General features: G+C 50.8%; 1 protein-coding gene across 11 annotated transcripts in view; it reads left to right on the top strand.

Annotated features, from left to right (window-relative positions):
* The first annotated feature begins 87 nt into the window (after nt 1-87).
* The window catches only part of LOC142585972 (uncharacterized), a 148,879-nt gene continuing 126,119 nt past the window's right edge, over nt 88-22,847 (top strand). For 10 of the 11 annotated variants that reach the window (XM_075697125.1, XM_075697136.1, XM_075697140.1 and 7 more), the window contains exon 1: nt 88-240. In XM_075697125.1, the coding sequence (XP_075553240.1) occupies nt 195-240 (46 nt within the window). In that variant the 5' untranslated portion in view covers nt 88-194. The remainder of the gene's footprint in view (nt 241-22,847) is intronic. The other variant, XM_075697141.1, reaches the window with a different exon arrangement.

Here is a 22,847-nt window from a genome sequence, read left to right on the forward strand (position 1 = left end):
GTTTCTGATCAATGTCCTTACCTCAGAAATGTGGTTGTTTCGCAGCGCCATCTGCTTTGACAAACTTGCTTCGCATCTCGCACCAGAGTCAAAATGACCACTAGCGACGGGGTGCGGTGTTTTCAGAGCTGGTTCTGTAGGTGTGGTCGCGTGAGAAATATTTACACGCATGCGCAGCTGATCTGAAATCTGACATGGCGGATGATCCGCAGCTCGCCAGCCCGAAAAGAAATACCTCTGGTGAGTCATCATTTTCATATGGGATTCCAAAACGGCACCATCAAGCAGCGAGTATTCATGCGTGCCAAAAGTGCAGCACGTTCTACGGGGATGTCTTCTTGTGCATTACCGAAGACGGGCATCTTATGTTAACCCTAAAGAAATCTGCGATGGTATTTCATTCACTGCGTCGAATGATACGCTTCTTAGATCGTGCCGGTACTCATCTTTTGTTTGTCTTCAGAGAGACTCTGGGAAATGTTGACGGCACTATCTTTCCTTGTCGGCTTGCAGCTCTGTCCCTCTGCAAGCATATTCGTGGCATGCGGTTCTCGTTGGCTGACGCCAATATGAAATGATCCTGACGAGCAATGCATGTGACAGCGCCTAGGCTGCTGCAGTCATTGCGGGCTCTAACTGGCGACACCATGACATATGATTATGTCGAGAAGCGCAGTGTGAAGCGTCTTCCCTCTTACTGCTGTTACGTTTCTACTCCGAACTGAAAATGCCGGTCCAGCACTGCTCTGACCTGCTCCGGGATGCGCATACGTCGTCCTCGGCCTCGCACACCTTGATCGCCAAAAGTAGCCAAATGGTGTGCTTCTCTTTCCAACACCGCTTCTCTTTCAGCTGGTGTGCATAGTTTATGACGGTGCGAACATTTTCCCGCAGCTTTCGTCATGGGCTTGAGATGCAACACCCGCTAGTGCTTTGTATCGTAGACTCCTTTCTGGCCTTAGCGTTTCTCCCTTACTTCAACTGCTATTATGTGCCCTTGGCATGTAGCTAGACGAAGCGCTGTGTTTCGCGGCCACGCATAATATTGCCTAAATGGCCGTCGTTGCTTTGCCGTCTGTCTGAGCGGAAACACGGACGTCCTGTTTATGCACCGCGATTGTGGCGTCAATAACTACGCTGGTGCAGACACTAACTAAACTTTCTTGCCCGCTTGGTCACAGCTTTCTTTCTTTTTTAATTTCCGACTTAGGCGCTTCCTTTTTCTCGAACGGCATGGGCGAGTTGGTTTCGGGATTTAGTTGCATCGAACGTCGGTTGCGATTGTCAGCAGAGGATTTATTTCCTGCTGGACGGATCCTGTTCAAGCCGCTGTTTATATTTTACTTAGAATTGTTGACAGTTTTTCTCGTGTGTCACTCGCATACCTACCCGCGTCACACCGATTAGTTCTGTCCATTGAAAAATTTAGCTTTACCGCATTTTTTGCGTCTTGAGAATCATGTAACGCGTACTTCTGCAGAACGTATGTGAAACCGCTACATGACGACGTACCTACAGAGATGGCACACTCCCAGGCTTTCCTGCCAAACACCTTGCAGTACAGGTCCAATCAAAAAGTGTGGCAAGAAGTATGCCATGCGTTTAAATATCGTTATTTTCATCGCTACTTTTTTGCTTTTGAGGCACGATCACGCTGCGCTTGAAGGGGATATGGCTTTTGTTGAGTAAAGAGAATTATTCACCGATGCGTTGCTGGCGTCAATACCGAGATAATTGTGCGCATGGTGATGTGCGAGTGAGATATCATTAAGAACTAGACGCGGTGATGCCAACGTTGAGTGTGTGCGAACAGTGTCTGGCTGCATAATATTACCGCTTGGTAAGTCGGTCTGCATGAATACGTTGTATTCAAGGCGCTATTTCGTTTATTAGTCTTCAGAGACCGTGTCTTGTGTGGCGCCGCTATTTTGCTACTTTCGCCGGGACCTCGGAGACCTTGCGTGCCGAGGCTGGTCTGTGCCGGCGTCGTGAAATGTCAAGGTTCAAGTTAAGGGATCGCCGGCCGAGTCCGCGGGAAGGCACGCCCAACACAAACCTCTCTAAGTAGGTCTACCCTTAGCCAGTACGTGCGACTTCCTTCAGTGAGTCACGGAATATATCTGCGAGCAGCTTCGGCAGCGCTGATAGTCCTCCACGCGAGACAAGATATCCTCGCTCACCCCCGACTCTATCGCAACCCCGCAGCAGTGGATGTAGTGTGCGTTCGCGTGCATAACAAGTGCCAGAGCACAGAATGCTTCGGGAAGGCGAGGAGGAAGTTTTTTCGGTTATAGGCACGCGTGCATTTTTTCTTTCTCATTCGCGTTTCTCTCGCTGTCTTTGGCCGTGTCGTGCCGGGGCGGAATGCCTCGGACAGGGGTCGCCGCCTTTGTTTTGGCCGCCCTACTGGGATGGAGACTTCGGCGGAGACGCTCACCTCGAGGCCATTGTCACGAAGTTTTCCCTTTGTTCGCGTGCGTCTTCTGTTCGTTTGACATTCGGCTGATGCGACTGCGTTAGTGTGTCTGTGTTGCGAGTGACGGTCGAACAGCTGGCAACAGGATATGAGTGTGTGGTGTTTGTACTTTTGCAGGGAGGTTAATTTGTTTGGGAAGCACGTAAACAAAGCAGCGTTCCCATTTTCTTGTTTCACGTGGTAGGAGTTAACCAGTGCACGCGTCTGATTTGTGCTGCTCTGGTGCCCAAACGATAAGGAAAAAAGGCGACCTTGACAAGTGTGGCCGAACAGGCGCGATAATTGCGGCTGACGACATTTCTCCTTTAATTGATGCAGCAGCGATGCTGTGGGAAGAGGAAGCTGCTATGTAGCGGGTGTGGCTGTATTTTTTTCGCCGCTGTTACCTTCTAGTGTAGTCACCATGGTTCACGTAGTTCGCCATTGTGGAGTAAACAATATATTTTATTATTTATTTTAGTTTTCAGAATGAGTGTTATTCCGTCGTTGAGCTAATTGCGCAATGTCGATGCCTCCTGTACGAACCCTTGTTGGAAACTTCTTGCAAAAGCCGCAGGAACCGTGAATTTTGCATTTGACCATCGTGGTGGCTATCGAAGCGGCGAGACGCACCGGGGAAATTGCGATGCGCTTGCGAACGCGCGTTATAGAGTCGCCAATTGGTGCCGTTTGCATTTCTGCGGTCGCTTGATGTGCTCAATTTAATGAATCGGGACATTCAACGCGTTTGTGTCGTACGGTGTGCGGGACGTTTGCACGGTTGCTTGCGAAATATGTTTCGGAAATAAGGCCTATATCACTCAATGTCGCGCCGTGTTTGATAATGAAACTCCCAGGCCCACATTTCTTTTTTCTTGGTGCACTGGAGGCAGTCGTGTTCTGCTGCTATGTGTGCGAGGTTGGTAATTCGGTTCCCGGCTAACGTCAGTGTTAACCGCCGCAGCCATTTCTCGTTATATACAACGCGGCAAAGCGAACCTAAAAGAAATGGGGGGAAGAAATGACTGTAAACAAGGCCAGTTCGCCAATGATTTTGTTCCCAAGGCCAGCGTCAAGTGTCGGCAGCTGCTTCTTTCTTCGATGCCCGATAGGTGTCGCAGGCGAGAGAGGGGCGATCGGAGCGGCACTGCGGGCGGCGCCGTCGGTTCCCTTCGGTTTGTTAGCAGAAAGGGACAGACAACCAATTTTCGTGGCACCATTTTTTTTTTTTTTAGTTCAATGGAAAGCTTACCGGTCAGAGTGTCTAATCATCAAGTGGTAACGCTGTTATGCTCTACCTGTCAAGTGTGAGAAGCATTCAAACGGGCTTTCCCCATGTCAACGTAATTGCCCTCTACTCCGAAAAGCGGCGTCACCCTTTTTCACTCGAGCTGACACAAAAGTGTAGACGAAGCAGGACAAACCAAAGGGCGAGCCCCCCTCCCCGCTCTCCACAAGCTGACACAAAAGGGAAGACAAACCGAAGGGCAAGACGGCTCCACCCCGGTGCACGCGAGCTGACACGAAAGGATGGACGGCGAAAGCACTGCTACTTCCACGGGCTCCGGCAGAAGACGGCGACGACCACAGTACTGCAAGGTGTTATTTAAGGCCGTGCTGGCCCCCGTGTTAATCAGAACCGCTGACGACTCAGATGAGAGTCACATCCGCGTACCAATGGAGTGCATACAATCTTTTCAACTTTTTTTTTTTCATCATCACTATGCCCGGCTTCGTCGTCGTTTCCAGAGTCCTGCGGTGAAGACCCACCTCACGTGGTCGAGATTATATCAACGCGGAAAATGCCGCGGAACATCCTTTGTCAGACTTTTTCGATGTGCAGTGAGGATGTAGTCGTTCACTGGAAGCATGATAGAAGCGGTGATGGTGAGCGCGATAGCGATTATACGTCGGCATCAGTGAGGGGCAAACTAGTGCGGCCGTAGCTGTGAGAAAGTATAATTTTGTTTATCAAGTCAACGTTCCTGTGATTGATGTTTTCAGAAGTGTTAAAATATTTCTGCGATAATAGCTACGTGTTTTCGTGGTTTTCGGTCCAACGGCTTTGGTATTTAACCAGTCGGATCGAAAACAAAACGCCGCTTTTACCCGTGATACGCAGTTCAGCGTATTGCCGTAGCCATGCGCGCACTTTTAATTTCCGAAGCGTAGAATAAAGCGCGAGTGTCTAATTGCATGGCAACTGCAATTTTAAGCATTAATTATGCTGTACTTAATAACAGGCGACTTACGTACAGTAATCTCACAGAATACATCCGAAGTGTCAAGATTTCACCGCCAGGCCTCGCCACTTACTAGTCTTTTCAGACTTTACCGATTTAAAATTGTAATTCCTAGCGAACAGCTTCCTGGATTCTCTCACTATAAGTCATGCTCATGTCATTTCCGTCAACGCCTCACAACACATTTTGGCCAGCTGTCAGTCCCTTTAATTCCTGACGTCGGAAGCATGAGTCGCGCTGATCAGCACCAAGTCCGGTGACTGTAACGTGGAAGCGCTTGTACCCGGCCGGCGCCCTCGCAGTATAGTCTCAATAAATGTCGTGGGGTACGGATCGACTACGATAAAGAAAAGCCGAGCAAGTAACGCAGTGCGCGCATGTGTGGCTCGTCGTGAATGCGGCTGCACAGCGGCGGCCCAGTGCGTGCACTGTCGAGATCCTCGACGAAGGTTCACGGGCGGAAGGTCCGGGTGGCTGCCGCTCGCCGGAACAGTGCGCCAATCAAGGTGCGCAGCGAGTGCCGCGGCGTGGCTCCAGTAACTCCTCGGCCATTGTCGGGAGGCCTTTGCCTATAGTGTGGCCGTCGGTTGGGCCGAGAAGGTGTTTGCTCGATGTTCGTGTCACGGTGGAAGCTAAACATTTTGGCATAATTGCCGATCTGAAGGAGGCAATCGGGCTTAACAAAGCTGACCACGTGAAAGACACTTCCCGTATGATCAGCGTATTATGGGCAGCCGAGTTTTCCCAGCGCCGTCGAAGGCTACGAGCAGTGGATGGGCGAGAGTTCGAAAACTGGTCAGGAATTCCGCGGCGTCACGTTGTTTGGTCCAGTCGGGAAATGGCCACGATTGAGGCGCCGAATTCCGCGTGTCCGCAATACGCTGCCATCCCGCCTTGGGACGCACGCTGCCGCCGTTCTGCGCAGTTTGCACTCCCTCCCCTCTCACGGCTGCGCGTTGTGGTCGCCCACCAGTGAGACGCCGTCCAGCGCGCGGCGCACGATTTCCCCTTTTGTGCGCTCCGGTCGTTTGACGGTGCTCTCACACGATTCGCCACTTGCGAGAGGCGATAATCGCGCTTCAGTTTGGCTCTTTCATTTTTCTTTCATTGCGAGAGCACCTATATGGGCACTCCAAGCGAATTCTTGCCGTCGGTGTCGCCGTGAGATTCCGCATATATTTAGGTATATGTATGCTATATGCCACGCCCTGCCATGTTACATGCGTTATATGCGAGTTATAGTGCTACCCCATTCTATCACTAAAGTTACTCATACCAGGTCCTACATTCTTGACAGCATCATTTCTCAGAATTTTGAGAATGCAAGCCGACAAACAAATCTCACGAAACAAAACACCGACAGCGCACGCCTCTCATCGTAAGTCATCTCAGACTTAACAGCGTCCGTCCGTGCCTTTTCCTTGTGTGCACGCCATTTGTGTTTCGCTGGTACCCCCTTTTTCGAGTTAACGAAAGTGTGCGACAATAACTGAGCTCTCACATTAAAATGACGCACGTTCATCGTTGCGGCTGTGCACCACGGCCCACGAAAGAGGTTCGAAACATACCCGATACGGAGAAGCGGTGGTAAATTCGCCAAGCAAGTCGTTGGCTTTTTTTAATAAACACAGACGAATGTTTCCGATTTGTCCATGATTCAATCAGAGGGCCCCTAGCACAACAGCTCGTTTTTACTCAGTCAGCTTTAAGTTTACTTCGATTGACACTGCCGCTACACAGTTGCGAGTCTCGCACTTCGTCGTGTAATTTTCTGAAATATTGCTATCGCATTGATTATTTCGCCCATATATATATATATATATATATATATATATATATATATATATATATATATATATATATATATAAACTTCAGAAGACCACTTGCGCCGTTCATTTGTTTTATTCGTTACCGCAGTTAAGGCATATTCACACCGAAAGCGGAGCGTCTAAGCGGACAAGCGGATTTTCAAAGCGGCGAGGCGGCGAGCGCCCGCGCCTGTTCAGACCGGCCGCGTTGTCTGGCTATCCGCGCCGCCGGGAAGGCGGGGCATCTCACAATTTCTTTAGCAATTTCAGGGACGTGCCGCCATCTCGCGGCACTTTGGGTTTGTACGCGCACTTTCGATATTTTTTTCTTCGTGGGTCGGCGCGCTCCCGTCCGCTATCTACTTCTGCAAAATGATGAGCTCAGACGAAGAGGACGAGATCGTTGGCATTTTACTCGCCACTTGTCTAGTCGATTTTCAGGATTTGTTACAGCGCAACACAAGACAAGCACAAAAGAAGGTATAAAGCGACAACACGGCGCCGTGTCGTCGTTTTATACCTTCTTTTGTCCTTGTCTTGTGTTGCGCTGTAACAAACCTTACTATGAATCCCAACCAACTGGCCCAACTTGCCGTTTTCTGGCCCAACTTGCAATTTTCCGCAAAGCGGAAAATCCGCGGCCGCTTGGCCGGATCCGCTTGTCCGCTTGTCCGCTCCGCCTTCGGTGTGAACGTGCCTTTAGGATCCTTGCGCGCTTAAATTCTCTCTTCCTGTGGTGGCTCCGCCACTTGGCGTTCCTACCGTCGGCGACTCCGGGGAGCGCATTCATTTCCCCCGCAGCTTCACCGCGGTGGGCGAAAGGCGCCGAGGCTCGGCTGGTCTCGCCGCGCCTCATCGCGCGGCAAGACGTCGACGCTTGGAGGCTGCTGGCACCGCGGGTCTCGGTTCTTGGTCGCTCAATGTGCAGCTGGCCAGCGAATGCGGAACTGAAAATCGTACTCGGGGAAGCGACGCCGTACTAACGTGCCCGAGGTTCAGTACGCAGCTGGGCCGGACGCAGGATGATGCGCGACAGGAATGCTAAAACGCCGGTGGAACAGAATGGCCGTGCCTGTGGTTGGAAACGCAGGTGTGCGGCAATGATCCGAACTGTACGGTGTCCCTCATGGGCCACGCGTAGGTTTTCTTTTTTTTTCTCGTGTGCCTTATGACCGGAGATGTTTTAGGACGGCGTGATCAGCTGGAAAACGAAAGTTAGTCGCAGCCAACCCTGGTCCGTTATTGGAATACACTCGCGGAAGCTTTCGTGGTCAAATGTAGGCTAAATATTCTCATGTTAGCAGTTCACCGTGCGAAACCCTCTTGATGGTATAACCGCCGGAAATTGCGCTTCTGACTCTTTCCTTGCTGGAGATGTGTTATCGCATTATTGTTGTTGTTTCCGACGCGCAGCGGGTGTGTTCTTATTGCCCCCCCCCTCCCGGCGTCGTTACGTGCGTACACAGTTGGGATGTAGTTATCACAGGCGTTTTGCACATAGTTGGTATCATGGGAACGATGAACGGCTGTTGCACTAAAGGAGTTCAGAGCCGGAGGAATCGGTCGAGCCGGCCGACTGTTTCATTTTCGTACACGTACGTGTCAACAGCTGTGCTTTTAAAAGTAATCGCGTCTTTCTTAGTGGATACGGCGGCCTCCCGACGCCGCCACGGTGTCAACGGACTTCGGCGGCGTGTTGCAGCGCCGTCTAGTGTGCAGCGTGTGCTTCGCGGAGTGAAAGCGGCGCATGCCTCCGCGTTTCCGAACCGTGCGCGGGTCGCGATTGGTGGCTGTGCGGGAGAGCGCGAAGAGGCTCTATTTTCTGCGGCCCTTTAGGGAGCACGACTCAGCGCCTCAGGGGGACATAAAGACGAAAGAAGAAAGCGAGAGACGGTCGAGGCGATCGCGAAGCTCGGAGGCACCGCTGTCAGCGGTAGCCATGCGGCGCATGCGCAATTTACGCGACAGCCCCGCGTCCTCCAGGAACGCAATGGTGCCGGCCGGGGAACAGCAGCTGCGAGGCGTCGGACCGAGAGCGGAGCCCCCTCTTTGGAGAAGGCGGGACAGGAACAAAGTCGAGTGTTTCGTCCTCGCCGCACGGCCGTGTGCCTCCGTCCATGAGCAGCCAGGCTGGCGGTCGGCGCGTGCGGAGAAAGCGGTCGCAGGCGGCTTTTCTCGACGCTGCGCTAATCCGCCGATTAAGGTTGGAGCACTCCGCCGCGCTGGGGCTCGCCTTGCCTTCGACGGGAAACCGCCTTCCTCCTCGTGGAGAAAGCGTGCAAAAGAATTCCTTCCCCGACTTAGGCACCCCTGCGCTAAAGCTTTGTGCAGTTGACAGTGCGCCAGAACACGCAACCTCTATCGAGCGGTGGAAGCAAATTGGGAGGGACGCAATAAACATTCGTGGTGACAATTGCGATCGCTTACCACGGGGCAAAAATGTCCGAGATGTGGAAATGTCTAAGTGCGCTTGTTTTGTACATGAGTGGGGGTGAGGCGGGAACATTCGTGAGCTGGGAGTTGGGCGAAGCTCGGCGCGTAACGTTACTCGGACAGGCGGTGAAGCGTGTGTCGTTGTCGTTTGAAATAGCGCTCTCACTTTACTCGCACGCCTAGCGACCGCTGTCGGCGACGCTGGGGTGGAGCGTTGTAGCGTGACTGTTTTGTCGCTGTTACCCGCTCGTCATGGCTGTGTGAATTCCCTCTGTGTGAAAGGACACACCGGCAAAGCTATGGAGTGGCCACAACTGCGCTGACTTTTCGTCCGATATGGATGCTCTATGGCGGCAAGTTGAGACGCTGCATCCTAGTAATCACAGACACGATTTTGTACTAATTTTTCGTCACTGGGTAATCGCGGCTAACGGTAATCACTGAATACCATATATATTAGAGTAAAAATAGAAAATTAGTTGATGACCTCGAGGAACAAAGGGGCCCAGTAGCCAGTGTTGCCACCTTGGTTAACAAGAATTCCGCCAAGAAGTGTCCTAAGTAGCCGCTAGAATCCGCTTCTTTTTTTCTTTTTTAGCAAAGCCGCCAAATTATCCGCCAACGTATAATGTTAAAAAAACGTTTAATAAGGAAAAGTGTAAGTACTAAATAGAGAGCAAATTTCTGCAGCCACGACAATAATCTTAACACATTAGAATTCTAATGAAAGTGAGCGTAAATAATTACAAATGAGAGAACCACGCTGCTAGCTTGCCCGACTGTCGAATTCAAATGGTGGCTGAACTTATATGTTGAACGTCGGTCCACTGACTAGAAGGAAATGTCACACTCTTGCAGAGTTAGACAAGATGGTGTAGTCATTTTTTTTTTCACAATTATATTTAATCCGGGGCTGCATCGCCTCTGTATTTTGGCACAGGCAGAGATGCCAAAAGGTGACTGCTAGTTCGCCGTCGGTACGTGGGCCACGGCTTCTCACTTGGCAGACCGGATGTTCCGACTGGCTCGCAGCGCCTGTTTAACGGCTCACTCACCATTTCCAGGCATCACGAGTGCGTGCAGCTAAAGCGAAGGATAACACTCTGTGGAAGCTCGGTTAGGTGAAAGATTGGGCCAGTTGGTCTTGCGTCAAGGTCACATAGCAGCGCAGACTCAAACATATTGCTACGAGGCGCTGCAGTAGCGAACGATGATGAGAGGACTGAAGAGGATCGCCGATAGTCGCGCGCACGGGCTCCATCTTGTATGCCGGTCATCTGCCCGTTGTATATATTTTGTAAAAATACTGTCAAACATCTTTTCTCCCCGTAACATTTTGGCAGAGGTTACAAAGAAGCACACCTATGGCCGTGCAGTCCTCTGAAAGCTCGTAGTCGAAGCGCCCCTTTTGTGCGTGTGTCATCGCATTATTTTCAACCAAACGGTGCCCACTTAGCATAGAGAATTCTCATTGCTGTACGCTCACTTTATTGCACTAACCAGCCGCCCCGCCATACAGCTGCGAATTGTCCCTCCCCAGGAACACACACAGGATGTTTCTTTCGGGGGGAGGCCCAACCCAAGGTATCTTTTCTATGCAAACGAGGGGGGGGGGGGAGTACCTTTACTAGTACAAGCGTAAATAATGGGCACCGTTCGCCATAAGTACGCCTAAACCCTGAACGGAGAAATGAAATAAGGTGTATCTCACAGGTACGCCTGTGAGATACACCTCTCCTTTACTTGACAAACAAGGAACCGCACCAAATGGACTCGCGCAGGAAAAGCACTGCCAGAAGTGCAGGAAGAACAGTGCCAAGAAAAGTAAACGAGCGAAAGTCTAAAATAAAGATTTCTAGTAGCGTGCCTTTAATTATCTCTGGAAAAATTAGGGAAATATATATTTGCCGAACAATCACAGTTCATTTTGATCCCTCGTTTCCTGCTCTACCAAGTGCCAAAACCGACTCGTATTGTTGTTTGGAAAGTTGCGTAACGATGCGTGGCCGCCGGTCCCGTACAACCGCGTAGAGCGCAGGACGCTCCGTTTCTAGACGTACTGCGCCCTGCGGCGGAAGGTTAGAAAACGATCCACATAAGCACAGCCGAGAAGTGGCAACGTCAGGCGGCTCGCGACTGGTAACTGTAGAAGCGTCATTCAAAACACACGGAATCATACTCCCCTTCCGGCGGCGTTTTCTGTACTTTTTTTTTTTGAAGTAAAATATGTTGATGCATAAATATTTTCATAAACTACCGTTATATTTGTGAGTTTTCGCTTTTCCTTCCTGTTTGGCTGTTGCCTCGGCTCTCGCGCTTAGTAGATCGCTTAATTTCTCAACTCCTTGCGACTCTTGTTTCCAGTTGCCGATTTTGCGCGAGAAGTGCTGTACAATTGGAGAAAAACCAAACGAAGTAACGGGTGACAGATATATTGCTTATAGGTTTAATTAAGGGTTGTTGCAGGGATTGATGATGGACGCTGTTTCGCGTGGTTTTATTTCCCACTTAGATTATAGCTAACTCATGTCACTGGTATATGCTTCCGAGGATCTGCCAGCGTCGCGGAGGAAATAGTGAAGCAAAAGAAAAGGAAACGCAATTGGCGTTTTCTTCGACCTCAAGTCGTCGCACGAGCATGCAGACCAGCCGACTACGAACTGAATCCTTTTCCCGGTCCCTAGGTCAGTCTAAACAAAAGGTTGAACTAACGAAGCAACAGCGATGCGCGTGACCGTTGCAATAGATGGTGACAACTGAACGCATCTAGAGTTAATCGCGCGGTTAACCGAATCGACGAGAGAACCGGCCTTCACAACCCAGGAGACGCCGATAGCTACCGCCATCCAAAAGGCAGCAAAATGTCGACCGCGGAATCGCCGTCGAGTTTCGAGGTTGATTTGGCTGCGCTTGAGGAATGTGTGTGAGGAGTGACGGCGTGGGCGAGGAAGGGGGCCCCCCACCCTGGGTACGTGCTTGCCCCTCCGTCATGGCTCTTCCTCATCATTAGCCACACGCCACTTGTTTCGCTTGCGTTGGCGCCCACTTTAGATGACACTGTCTTCCGGTTGCGTGCGTGCGTCACGTGACCTACCTCGGGACTTGCCGCTTGTTTGTCTGTGGCGATTGACATGTCGCACCACGATGTATGGAAAACATTCTGCGGTAAATGCGAGAGCAATGCGCTAGCATTATGTCGCACCTCTTTGAGGTCTCGGGAACCGCGTTCACCACATCGCAAAGTTGTTCAGGAGCTTACTCGACAGACGTCCTGCCTCTTCGAGGAACCAATTGCCACTTTGACCTATTGCACAAAACTTGGTACAGCAAAGTACGCCGAGGACAAACCAGGGCAACAATGCGGTGGCAATGAGCCGGAGACTCGTGGAGTGAGCGGCGCGATAGATCTGCCGTCACACTTGAAGCGAGCTCGAGCGCAGCTCGTCTGGCTTGCGCGCCTGGCCGCAGGGCTCCGCGGCAGTGAGCCGGCGCCGTCCAACGCCTGCTCACGGACCGGTTCTGGCCGTATCGGGAAGATCGCTCGCGAAGATATGCCGGATAGAAACGTAACGGGAATTGCTGCCGCAGAGCTCTCCGAAAACATAATGGCACTTGTCTGCGCTCCTGGAAAATTGTAGGCATTAGACGTGTTCGTTATACGCCCAAAACGGGGGTGCCTCTGCGACTGCAGTCTTTCGTTCCGAAGGCGCCCGTTTGCTTTTTTTTTTTTTTCGCACGCCATTCGCGTTTGCGCGAGCTAGTATTAATTCGCAGGGGCGATGGTATTCTGGAACGCACGACCGGCTACCGTCGTGTGCGGTGGCAGCGTTTATTTTTGCAACGTATAGAGCGGCTGGTGTCTGGCGTTTCGCGTCGAGGTTGTGGAATGCGGCCTTGCGAAAGGATAGTCACGTGCGACTTGGTCGACTCGTTCTTTGCCACGTGTGCTCCGCAGTGGCGTTGCCGTTGTGCAGCCCGGCCACGCGAACGCTGATGGGGCAGTGCTCTGCCGGGGCCGAGGTATCGTCGTGTCGATCGGGCACCCCGAGTCTCCACTCGCAGAGTCTTCTCGCCAGTGGCGCGAGCACATGTGCGGTGGCATTGCCACGCATGCTTGACTGCCGCCATCCGACACTGGATTGAACTGTACAGTGATGGATAGTGTGGCGGGAGTTGGTTTGGATGAATGCGTAAAACTTGCATACTACAGTAAGGCAGCGTTCTCAAGTTTGAGCTGGCAGATCTGCTTATGGGTAAATGTAGCCACAGCAGTGGTTAGGTATAGCTTCACTATTCTGAAAAAAAAAAAAAAACAAACAGCGCTGGCTACAAAACCGCCGCGACGCGTGCCGTCCCCCGGCCCCCTTGACTGAGCTCGCGGTGCTTCGGCGACGGTCCCCGTCCCGGGGGTGGCCCGTCTCCTCCTCGCCTCGTCCGTCGCCTGCTAGACACGACGGCCTTGGACGTCCTTGGTGTGAGGCGGAAAGGTGACGCCCCTCCCCGTGAGAGAGAATGCCGCTTTCTGTGTGGTGGGCGGGGTCTGCAGAATGGCGTGCCGGCTTGGGGCCTGTTTTCCATTCACGTTCGGTGCCGCACAGTCGTGCGCCACTTTCAGAGGAACCATTTTTCTTCACCGTTGGATCGCGAGGCCCCGACCGAGTCTTGCTCGGCCGCGCAGCGTCCATTGCTGCTTTGATGTAGCTGCTCTGTACGAAATGCCTGTCGCGCTTGTGACAGAAATTGTGTACACTAACGCACTTGTTGGAATCGGTGTTAGTAAGCGGAGCATTCGCGATGCTATAAAACTAATTGCGATCAGTGCAGTGTTCGTCCTGTGCAACGAGTGATCACACGCAATCATTGTTTACGCCTCGCACAAATCACGAGAAGTGTTCGCACAGAGAAGTACGACATATGTCTAAATACATTTAAAGGGACACTGAAGTTTACCAGAAACTCAAGTTAAAGTTGTTGAGCAATGTTATAGAACGTCTAAGGCGTCAATATAATCGCGAACAGAGCTTTAGTAACCGAGAAATTGAGGTAAATGCATGACACGATTTGAGACCCACCAGCGACATTCCGGTACTAGCCCGATGACGAAAGCACTCCTCATAATTTGTGTTACTAATACTCAACTACTCGTATTAAAAATATCATTTCATTCGATTATAAGACGGAAAAAAATGCTACTTGTCTACGTCTATTCGATTCTAAGAAAAAAATAACATTTTTGACGTTACCCTTCAGTAATATGCCCGGGCGGTCGAAAGGTTTCGTTTTCGCTCGACTCTGCGCGCTCGACTCTGCGCCGCGCACGCTTTGGAGTTTCAGTAGTTTCGTTATCGCGTCGTGGTGTGAGGGTTCTGCTGGCTCGCGAAACTTTCATTTGGAACAAGCAGCGAGAATGCCACGTCCATGTGATGTCGTGGGAAGCCCTCGTTGCTTTCCCGTTCCGGAGAGCCGGTGTCGAGGTTGCCGTCGTAGTACGCAACGACGCCGGCAGCGCGAGCCCTCAGCAGCAGGTCGCGCTCGTCAGTGCTCAGATCGCTGAAGTTGAGCCCAGCATCGCGAGCCAATCTGTCGTTGTCAGGGTCCATTGCGACGAGCGTCGAAGTTTGCGTCATAGAATGAAGTACCAGCTTATGGTCGCGCGTTTCTCCTACCGCTAGCCACCATACTCCCACTTTCGCTCTGCTGATCGGCTCTGTCTTGGCTCTGTTTCTGGCCGCGCGCTTGCGTTTTGCGCAGAAAAGCCGTAGCGCCGTCTGCGGACGCCGTTCTACTCACCGATGGCGCAACGTCACTATGAGACCATGATGTCAGTACTCCTCGATCGGAGGGCGGGCGATTTGAACTGCGCTAGAGGTACGCGGACGCTTCAGAACGCATTTTCTCTTAAAATAAGTCTCTCCTTGGCACGAAACAAGCGTTTCGAGGTTTCTGGGATGGTATTCAACAGTCCACGTTGACTTAATAGTAACCTTTAGTGTCCCTTTAAGGCTTTTGTAGCGCCTCTGTCACAGTGGCACACTGCTATAACGACTCCAGAGTGGGGTAGGCCAAATGTTAGAATTCAAGAAAATTGCGTCGCTTTTAAAATAAAATATTCACTTAAAGCCGTGAACAGAACGTGCAGTGGTCGACCGGCTGTGACAAAAGCGTGGGGGAGAAATTGCGTTCGTAGTGCACTTGCGCCCGCACGCATGGAAGGAAATGGAACTTGGTCGCATTTCTCTGTCAAGGTCTTTCTTAAGTTCGCTATGTCATTTAATAATTTCCTTCGTGAATCTTTTGATTATGTAGTGTTTCTCATTTTGTCGCCGTCCTTGCGTCTTCTGCGCCTACTTCATTCCCTACTTGTCGCCGATGTATACTCATTGCGCGTCTGAGCCGCCTCGGTCTTCACTGCGGCATTATCGCCGCGGTAGTTTGCAGAACGCCGCAATGTCTCCATTTCTTGTTCATTTAACTATCCCCATTATGAATGCTTGGAACCTTACACTGCTGTGTGGACTTTGTTGCAGAAAGCGTGGCCGATGTACTGTCGCGCTCAATGTGAGCTGCAACGCGAAAGCGCGTGCTCGCGCGTTGTGTATGCGGAGTGCGATCACCCGAAGTATAGTTGGTAAATTCTAAAGCTTCGTTAAAGAAGTATTACTATTGTTTCATCAGAAATAGTGTAAGAGGACGCCGATACAAAAGGTTAGGAATGCCTTACGGAGTCTCGGACCCCTTTACATAATTACACAACAAATTGGCAATTGACATTTGGGCAGATGGATTCCGCACATGGGATGAAAATGCAAATACGCGATTTGAAACAGTTTAGAACCGTTCAGTTCTAACCATGAAGTATTAACAAATCTGCGAGAACAACCTTAAGAACATAACTACGCTTATACCAGCTGCTTTCTTGTTTATTTTTTTTAGCTGCACCAAAATTTAAAAAATGCCTGTGGCAGGTAGCGCAATTCTAAACCTCGAGTTGTGTTGCTCCACGCAGCATCTGTTGCTTCTACAGGAAATCAAAAGGCCAAGTTTTAAAGTGTCCGATGAAATGCACTGGCGTTCCAGTTACTTTTGTGCTTCAATGCACAAAACAGCTTGAAAACAAAGCGAGTGGAACAACGGTGCACATTTACCGCAAGTTTGACGGCGCATACCTCGAAACCGGTGCCATCCTCAGGCTTCAAGTCGATGCGCCTTGCAAATTCACTAGCTACAGTTTGTAGATTGAAATATGACAGTGACAGTGATGTATATTTGCATCAGTACATGACGCGAGAGGCGTGCAGAAAAGCTGCCACATGGACAGCTTGACGAAGCCGCAGGCCCCCGCATTGGCGTTTGCGCGGCGTTAGCAAACACAAAGGGCAGTACATCATTGCTTACAAATGTCCTTTACACAAAATTGAGCATCGCGAACCATGCGAAGCAAATGCAAAAAAAAAATGTCCTCTAACAGGGCATAGTAAAAAACATCTCTAACCAATAAGGATAAAAAAAACAATGATAGGCACAACGGTATCGCAACTGTTCAAAAACACGAGAAAGATATAATAACGCAAGCTGTAACAACATTTCTCATGCAAACTAAACAAAATGAGAAACCAAGAATATTAGCTATACAATGGGACTAGTTGGTTTAGATAAGGAGAAATGTGCGAAAGCCAGGGAAACAATCTAGTGCAGGCAGAAATAACTATGCAGAGCTTTAAAAGAGGTATTTTCCAATCCGGTGGTTTCGTTGTGTAATTTATTCAGTAACCTTGGCAGGTTGTTACGAATAGTTTGTTGTCCGTATGTCGTTCTAACGGTTTCTACTTTCCAAAACTCTCTGGACCTTGTATATGTTGCAATGTTGATTTTTAAATCCGCTAGTGTTCTTAGAAAGCTGGCTCCGTTTTTTATTTCTTGTTTGTATGCTCTACAGAGTCGACAATCGTACATACTGGCAATTGGCATTACATTCTATTTTATAAAATATTCACGTATATGAACATATTTTGGAACATTTTCTACGACTCGTAGGAATTTTTTTGCATTACATAAAGTTTTTCCAAATTTCCCTGTGTGGTATAGTAGCCCAAACCAAGTTACAGTAGTTTAGTCTAGAAAGAAGCAGTGTGTTGAAAATCAGCATCGTTATTTTTGTTGGCAGTATATAACGGTATATGCTGGTATATGATGGTATATGCTACTTAAAACGATTAATTAAAAAGTTAGCGTAATTATGTTAACTACTCTGTTAACGATTTTTATTTCTCGTAGAAGTAATGGCCGCTCATCGAGTAGTTCAGCTCAACTGTTGGAATTGCGCTATCCGCCTGGGGCAATTATGAGAAATTCAGTGCAGCCAAAAAAAGAAAAAAACACCCCGTATTACAAAACTAAACAGTAGCCTCATAGATAGGAGGCTATGAATAGACATGCGCGCGCACACAAACGCACGCCGGAGACAGGCCCAGACAGAGCAAGGTTAATTCATACATATTTCAACATGCTTATTTGTCATAGTCAATTCGGAAGTATACACAAAGCAATGTTTGTGTACATACAGTTAAGTAGCATTGCACTATACGTCATCATCTTAGGCTGTCTGAGAAAAGAAGTAAAAGCAAAAGCAAAAAACGCGCATACTCACACGAGAGGTCACGAATAGTGTAAAATTATTGAGGACATTATGCGAGTAAAAAAGGCAATATATATTTTACGCGGTGTCTCGTACATCCAGTTTTGAACTGAAATAAAGAATTAGAGCAATCAAATTCTTTCACCCATCTTGCTTAGTACGTTTGCTGTACTATAAGAGAGTTTGGTGGCCGTAGGGTGTAAAACAAAAGCGCGTATACGTTCTATTTATGTAGCTTCGATACGTTTGCAGCACTTGCGGTCTTAAATAAGTAGCAACCGCGCTACGTCCGACGAGGACGGTCACGCGCACCGCCGCCGGGGGCGCGTTCTGGAGCACCTTCGGTTTCAGATTGACTCGACGCCAGGCAACTGGTTTCTGGCAGTCATCCACCGGCGCACAAGTCGCCATAGGCGGTCGGGTTACGTCATGTCGTTATATCCGCCAGCGGCAGGCCGGACAGCTCAGGAATTCGGGTTTCCTTCTTTTTTTTTTTCACGTAACCTTTGCAAAGTGGGAAGCCATGCAAAACCTGCACGGACCTCTCCGCCGCAGTGCCGAGCCCGTGCCTTCGGCCGGGGGTGGGCGCCGCTTTTCGTGGGCCGCTGTCGCGCGGCTGGCGTGCGACCGTGGCGCGTGCGGGATAGCGTTTGTGCGCGCTGCCTCCGTCGGGCCCGCTCGTGTGAGAGAGGCTGCGTCACGGGGTCGCGGTTCTCGACCACGGCGGCTGCAGCACTCGACGACGGCGCCCCTCACCCACGGTGTTGAGGCGCAGGTTCCGCTCGAGCGTAGTGATTCGACGGCCGACATCGCCTTGTCGAAATAATGCGTGCGCTGATGCACCCTCGCCGCTTGAGAGGAGGGTCACTTTCCGAGTAAACTCGTGGGACGGTGAGAGCTGCCCCGGGGACACCTCAGCCGTCACGGATTGCCCGAGAACTCGCTCGCCTGTGGTGCCATGAAACACGTGGTGTTGTTGGCGCCAAAATAAATTTGTGGCCCACCACTGAAAGGCGTCAGTGTCTTGCCAACCTAGGCACACAGCTCGGAGTTTGAAGGTGCCGTCTTTGCTACTTTACGTGTGGCATTTAGACACCCGTGGGCCGGCTGTACCTTCTCGTTGTAATCGTCGTATATTTTATGTCCACTGCGGGACAAAAGTCTCGGCGATCCCAATGGCCACTGTCTTCAGCCGAGTCCGTCCTATGCGTGCAAATTCCCTAATCTCGTCACACCGTCTGCTGCCCTCGGCGACGTTTCTCTTCACTGGGCTCCCATTCTGGGACTCTAATAGATCGCTGGATATTTTCTCTGTACAGATTACACGACCTGCTCAACTCCACTTGCGTTTAATCTCGGCCAGATTATCAGCCATTTGCCGCGGTAGCTTAGTGGCCGTGCCGTCGCGCTGCTTAGGTCGAGGGTTCGATCCCGGCCGCGGCTGCTGTATTTCGATGGGGGTGCACATTATAGAATCTCAGGTGGTAGAAAACGGTGTGTGTGTAAGCGTGCCGCATAATCAGATCGTGGTTTTGGCTTGTAAGAAAACAGAAGTTAATATTAGTTTTGTAGGATATCACCTGCTCCATTTGGCCTTGTAGTCTATACTACCCTCTCCCTGCCTCTTAACATTACCCCTTTGATTTTCATTTTCATTCTCTATGGGCGTTCCTTCTCTAGTGTTTTTGTCCTAGTGTTTTTAAAAAGCCCCATAGGTCAATGCTGGTAGAATGAATTGGTGGTACACTCGCGTTGACTTGTCATGTGTGGCCGTGCCTGCAGTGGCGAACTTTATCGCTGCGGCCGTGCAGTTTTGCTGTGGCCTCCGTGCCGCTGCCGTGCGTAGCCGTGCGTAGCCGAGGCTTCCAGGGCGTTGTCGCGGCCCCGCCGTGCACTGCAGTCGTTTACGCGCAGCGTTGATCGCGAGGTGTGCGGACCTACTAGCAGTGCCGATGTGCCGGGACTCGAAAGTTGCTTCACGAGCGAACTACAGGCTGCGTCCCAATACTTAGTTGCCGTAGACTGCTAAATAGACAGCTAAGGAGACAGCGGCCACCGTTTACTCTCGTTCTAAGCCTGGCTAAACCGGCAGAAAAGACAGCTTCCCGAAGACGGTATCGAAACCAAAAACTGTGCAGGCTGCTGTCCAAGCAAGATGGCGGCTAAGGAGATTGCTTGGAAACGCGTGGGAGGTCCTCTGCCTGTATATAAGGTCCCACGCACGCTTTCTTATGCGCCTAATGTTAATAAGAAAAAAATAAAAACGCAGCCATAATATGTGCTTTCCTTAGCGTTTTCTTGTCGACTGTATACGTGTCAAGTCGCGAAGACGTCTTCCAAATCTTCTCTTGTGATCGAAGCAGTCTTCTTATCTGTTAACGTGTACTGCCTCCAATGCGTGGCCAGAACTGAAGCACATCCATTGTATATATGCATAAACATCTGCCTAGTCGCTGTGTTGTATATATGTTTGTAAACAGCCCTGTTTGATCTTTACTCTATCTCTCTGCTATGCTATCTTCCTGTCCTTTACTCGCCTGACATTAGGGGTACAGCGACGCTGAAACTTGTGGCAAGAACTAAACGTCTCCTTGATGTTTGAAGGTGTGCTGACCAAGTTTCGAAAAGGTCTTAAATCCCTAAGCCCGAGAAAAAAATACTGGCATGCCTTAGCCTTAGTTTTTCTAAAGTCAGTTTCGGTTTCGTTCGCCAGGTGGTGGTTGTGTCACGACTCGGAGTGGTGGGACCAGCGACGTTTGACACTCGCGCGGTCGCCTCCTGCATACGCTGCTACCCATTGTGATGTAGCGGCAGGAGGTGATCGACCGAGCGAGTTGTAGCGAGTGTCAAAACGTTGCCACGATGAACACTGCTCGAGCAAGGTATGTCGCCGAAGCCAACCTTAATTTCGTCGAGGGGACTTGGTGAATTGCTGCCTTGGCAAACACGACAAGTCCCCTTGTCGAAATGTTCGCTTCAGCGACATTACCTGGTCCGAGCACTGTTAAATCAAGCCTCCACCTTCCTGTGAACTGTTCCCTTGTTTTGGAAAACGTCGCAGTGTCCTGCTTCCAGATCACTATACCTTCGGTGTCTTAACGTAACGACAAAGTAGAAGTTAAGCCGAAACTGGTTGTTTAAAGCTGTTTATTAAATATTTAGGGCACTCTATCGCCGGAGAGCATTTTTGTTCTAGATTTTTAGGAGTCCCGGACCTTCATTTAAGGCAAAAGAAACATAATGATAAAAAGAGTCTAAACGTGGCACGGTTTTCGATGTGTCGGGCAGCGTGCACCGTATCGCGCCGGCGACCCACCGTGACCAAACTCGCCCCAGCCGGGTATTTCACCTGCGTAACTGTGCGCGGACGCTTCGTTGAGGGACGCCAACGTTCACGGCCGGCAGTGTGTGCGACGAGCGCCTTGTCGCGCACTCGGTGGCGTCCTCGTCGCGCACCGTCCTCGGCCTTTCGTCTTGGCGCGTGCCTGCCGCGCCACACGACAGTGCGTGTCGAGCGCAACCGAACGTTGACGGAAGCCGTTCTCGTCGCCTGGTTGTGCAGCAGCCCGTTGGCCGTGCAGCAGCAGCGCCTCCGGATCGCTCGCTGCGCGGGCATCGCTCTGCGAGAGTCCGGCAGTTCGTGTCCCGCGACCTCCTCGGGAGGGAGTTAACGTGAATGCCGCCGCTTCGTTGTCTACGTGCGGTCTGCGCTATGTAGGCGCAGATTGCTCGCCTTCTGGAGAGTTTTGTAGGAGTGCGCACGGCGCTGAATTTTTTTCGAACAGAGGTTAAACAGCGCGTATGACACAAGGAAACAAATATCACAGACAAGCGCTGTATTTGTTTCCCTGTGTCCTTGTTTAATTCCCGCTGTTTAATCTCAGTTCTAAATATGAACCAACTAGCCCTCATCAAGTCGCACGCTACTTTCTGATTTCCATTTGCCGGCACCGTTTATTTAAGCTTTGCAGTTAAATAAATCGCGCCTGCGGTAACAACTCGGGCACGCTTGGCGCGCGACGCGACCGCGAGTTGGGTGCTCGACGGTAAAGCGCCGACGCAGGCATTTAGGCGCGTGCAGTGCAAGCCGACAGTTGTGCGCCATAATTTGAGTGACCGTTGAGATTGGCGCCAATGCCAGTGCCGCACTCATGTTCGCGCGCGTCACCGGCGGCGCGCATTGATCCGCGGCCCTTGCCCCGCGTGGAGCTGGGCACGGGCCAGCGCGTCTCGAAGAACGCCTCGCTCCAGGGAAGGGCATGAACGGCCGGCACCGGTGCACTGCCGCCCAGGGCGTTCTTCGGGCCTTTGAACGAGACACGATTGTCTGGCTTCCCCGCGGTGACCCAGAACCGCTCTCTTTTGTTCCCCCTAGTGCGTGCGAGATGGTACGTCGCGCCGATCTGTTTTCTCGTCGTCTTGGCGATCGACATTACAACTTTAAAACTGGGCTACCGAGAAATCACGTTTTTTCTCTCCTCCCAGTGCGTACACCTTCGATTTGAGAGCGTGACCCAGATTAGGCGGGAAAACGCGAAGCTATTGTTTAAGCAAGGGGAAAAAAAGAAAGCTCAGTGCCCTTCCGCTCTGCGAGTAAGGATGACCAGCGAAACTGTGGGCCCCGTTATCGCGAACTGCACGTCCGCTGCGGGTCGGCCCGGCATTGCACAATCTTCGGAATCGGCCCACTTATGGAGAGCGCTTAAGGCGGGCATGACACCCAATTTTCGATCGTAATATGTGTTGTGTGAGACAATCTTTGTACGTTTAAGAACACGTTGGCGAAACTTTAGCGCATTTGAGCGAGCACGCAATTTGTTAATTGAATTTTTTGTATTACACTCGAATGGCAAAGCAGTGGGGCAGCACTGGCACGCTTCCGAGCCGTGATGTCACAGGCTGCATGCCTGCCGAGCCAGGCCTGTATGTTCCGGCGAAGAATCGGTGTGTCAGCTGTGCGCGCATGCGGGAAACTTCTGCTTTGTTCAGCTTTCTATTGGAATTGTTCAAATTGCAGCGGCTGAAACAGTGCCACAGCGGTGCCTATGTGGTGCTTTGGGCTGCCCGAGCAAACGGAGCAAGGAGTGTTCCGTATCGTTCTTCAGTTTCCCCGAGGAGCCCGTCAAGCGTAATGGCGGCTTGCGAGATGAATGTGGGCAGGAAGGACTGGCGTTCACCTGACGCTATTGTTTTGTTCTGGCAACACTTCACGCCAGACAGCTACGACGACGATTTGCGTCTGCTCGCCGAGTTTGGGATACCCGTGAAAGAG

Source organism: Dermacentor variabilis, chromosome 6, assembly GCF_050947875.1.
Source record: "Dermacentor variabilis isolate Ectoservices chromosome 6, ASM5094787v1, whole genome shotgun sequence".
Taxonomy (NCBI): domain Eukaryota; kingdom Metazoa; phylum Arthropoda; class Arachnida; order Ixodida; family Ixodidae; genus Dermacentor; species Dermacentor variabilis.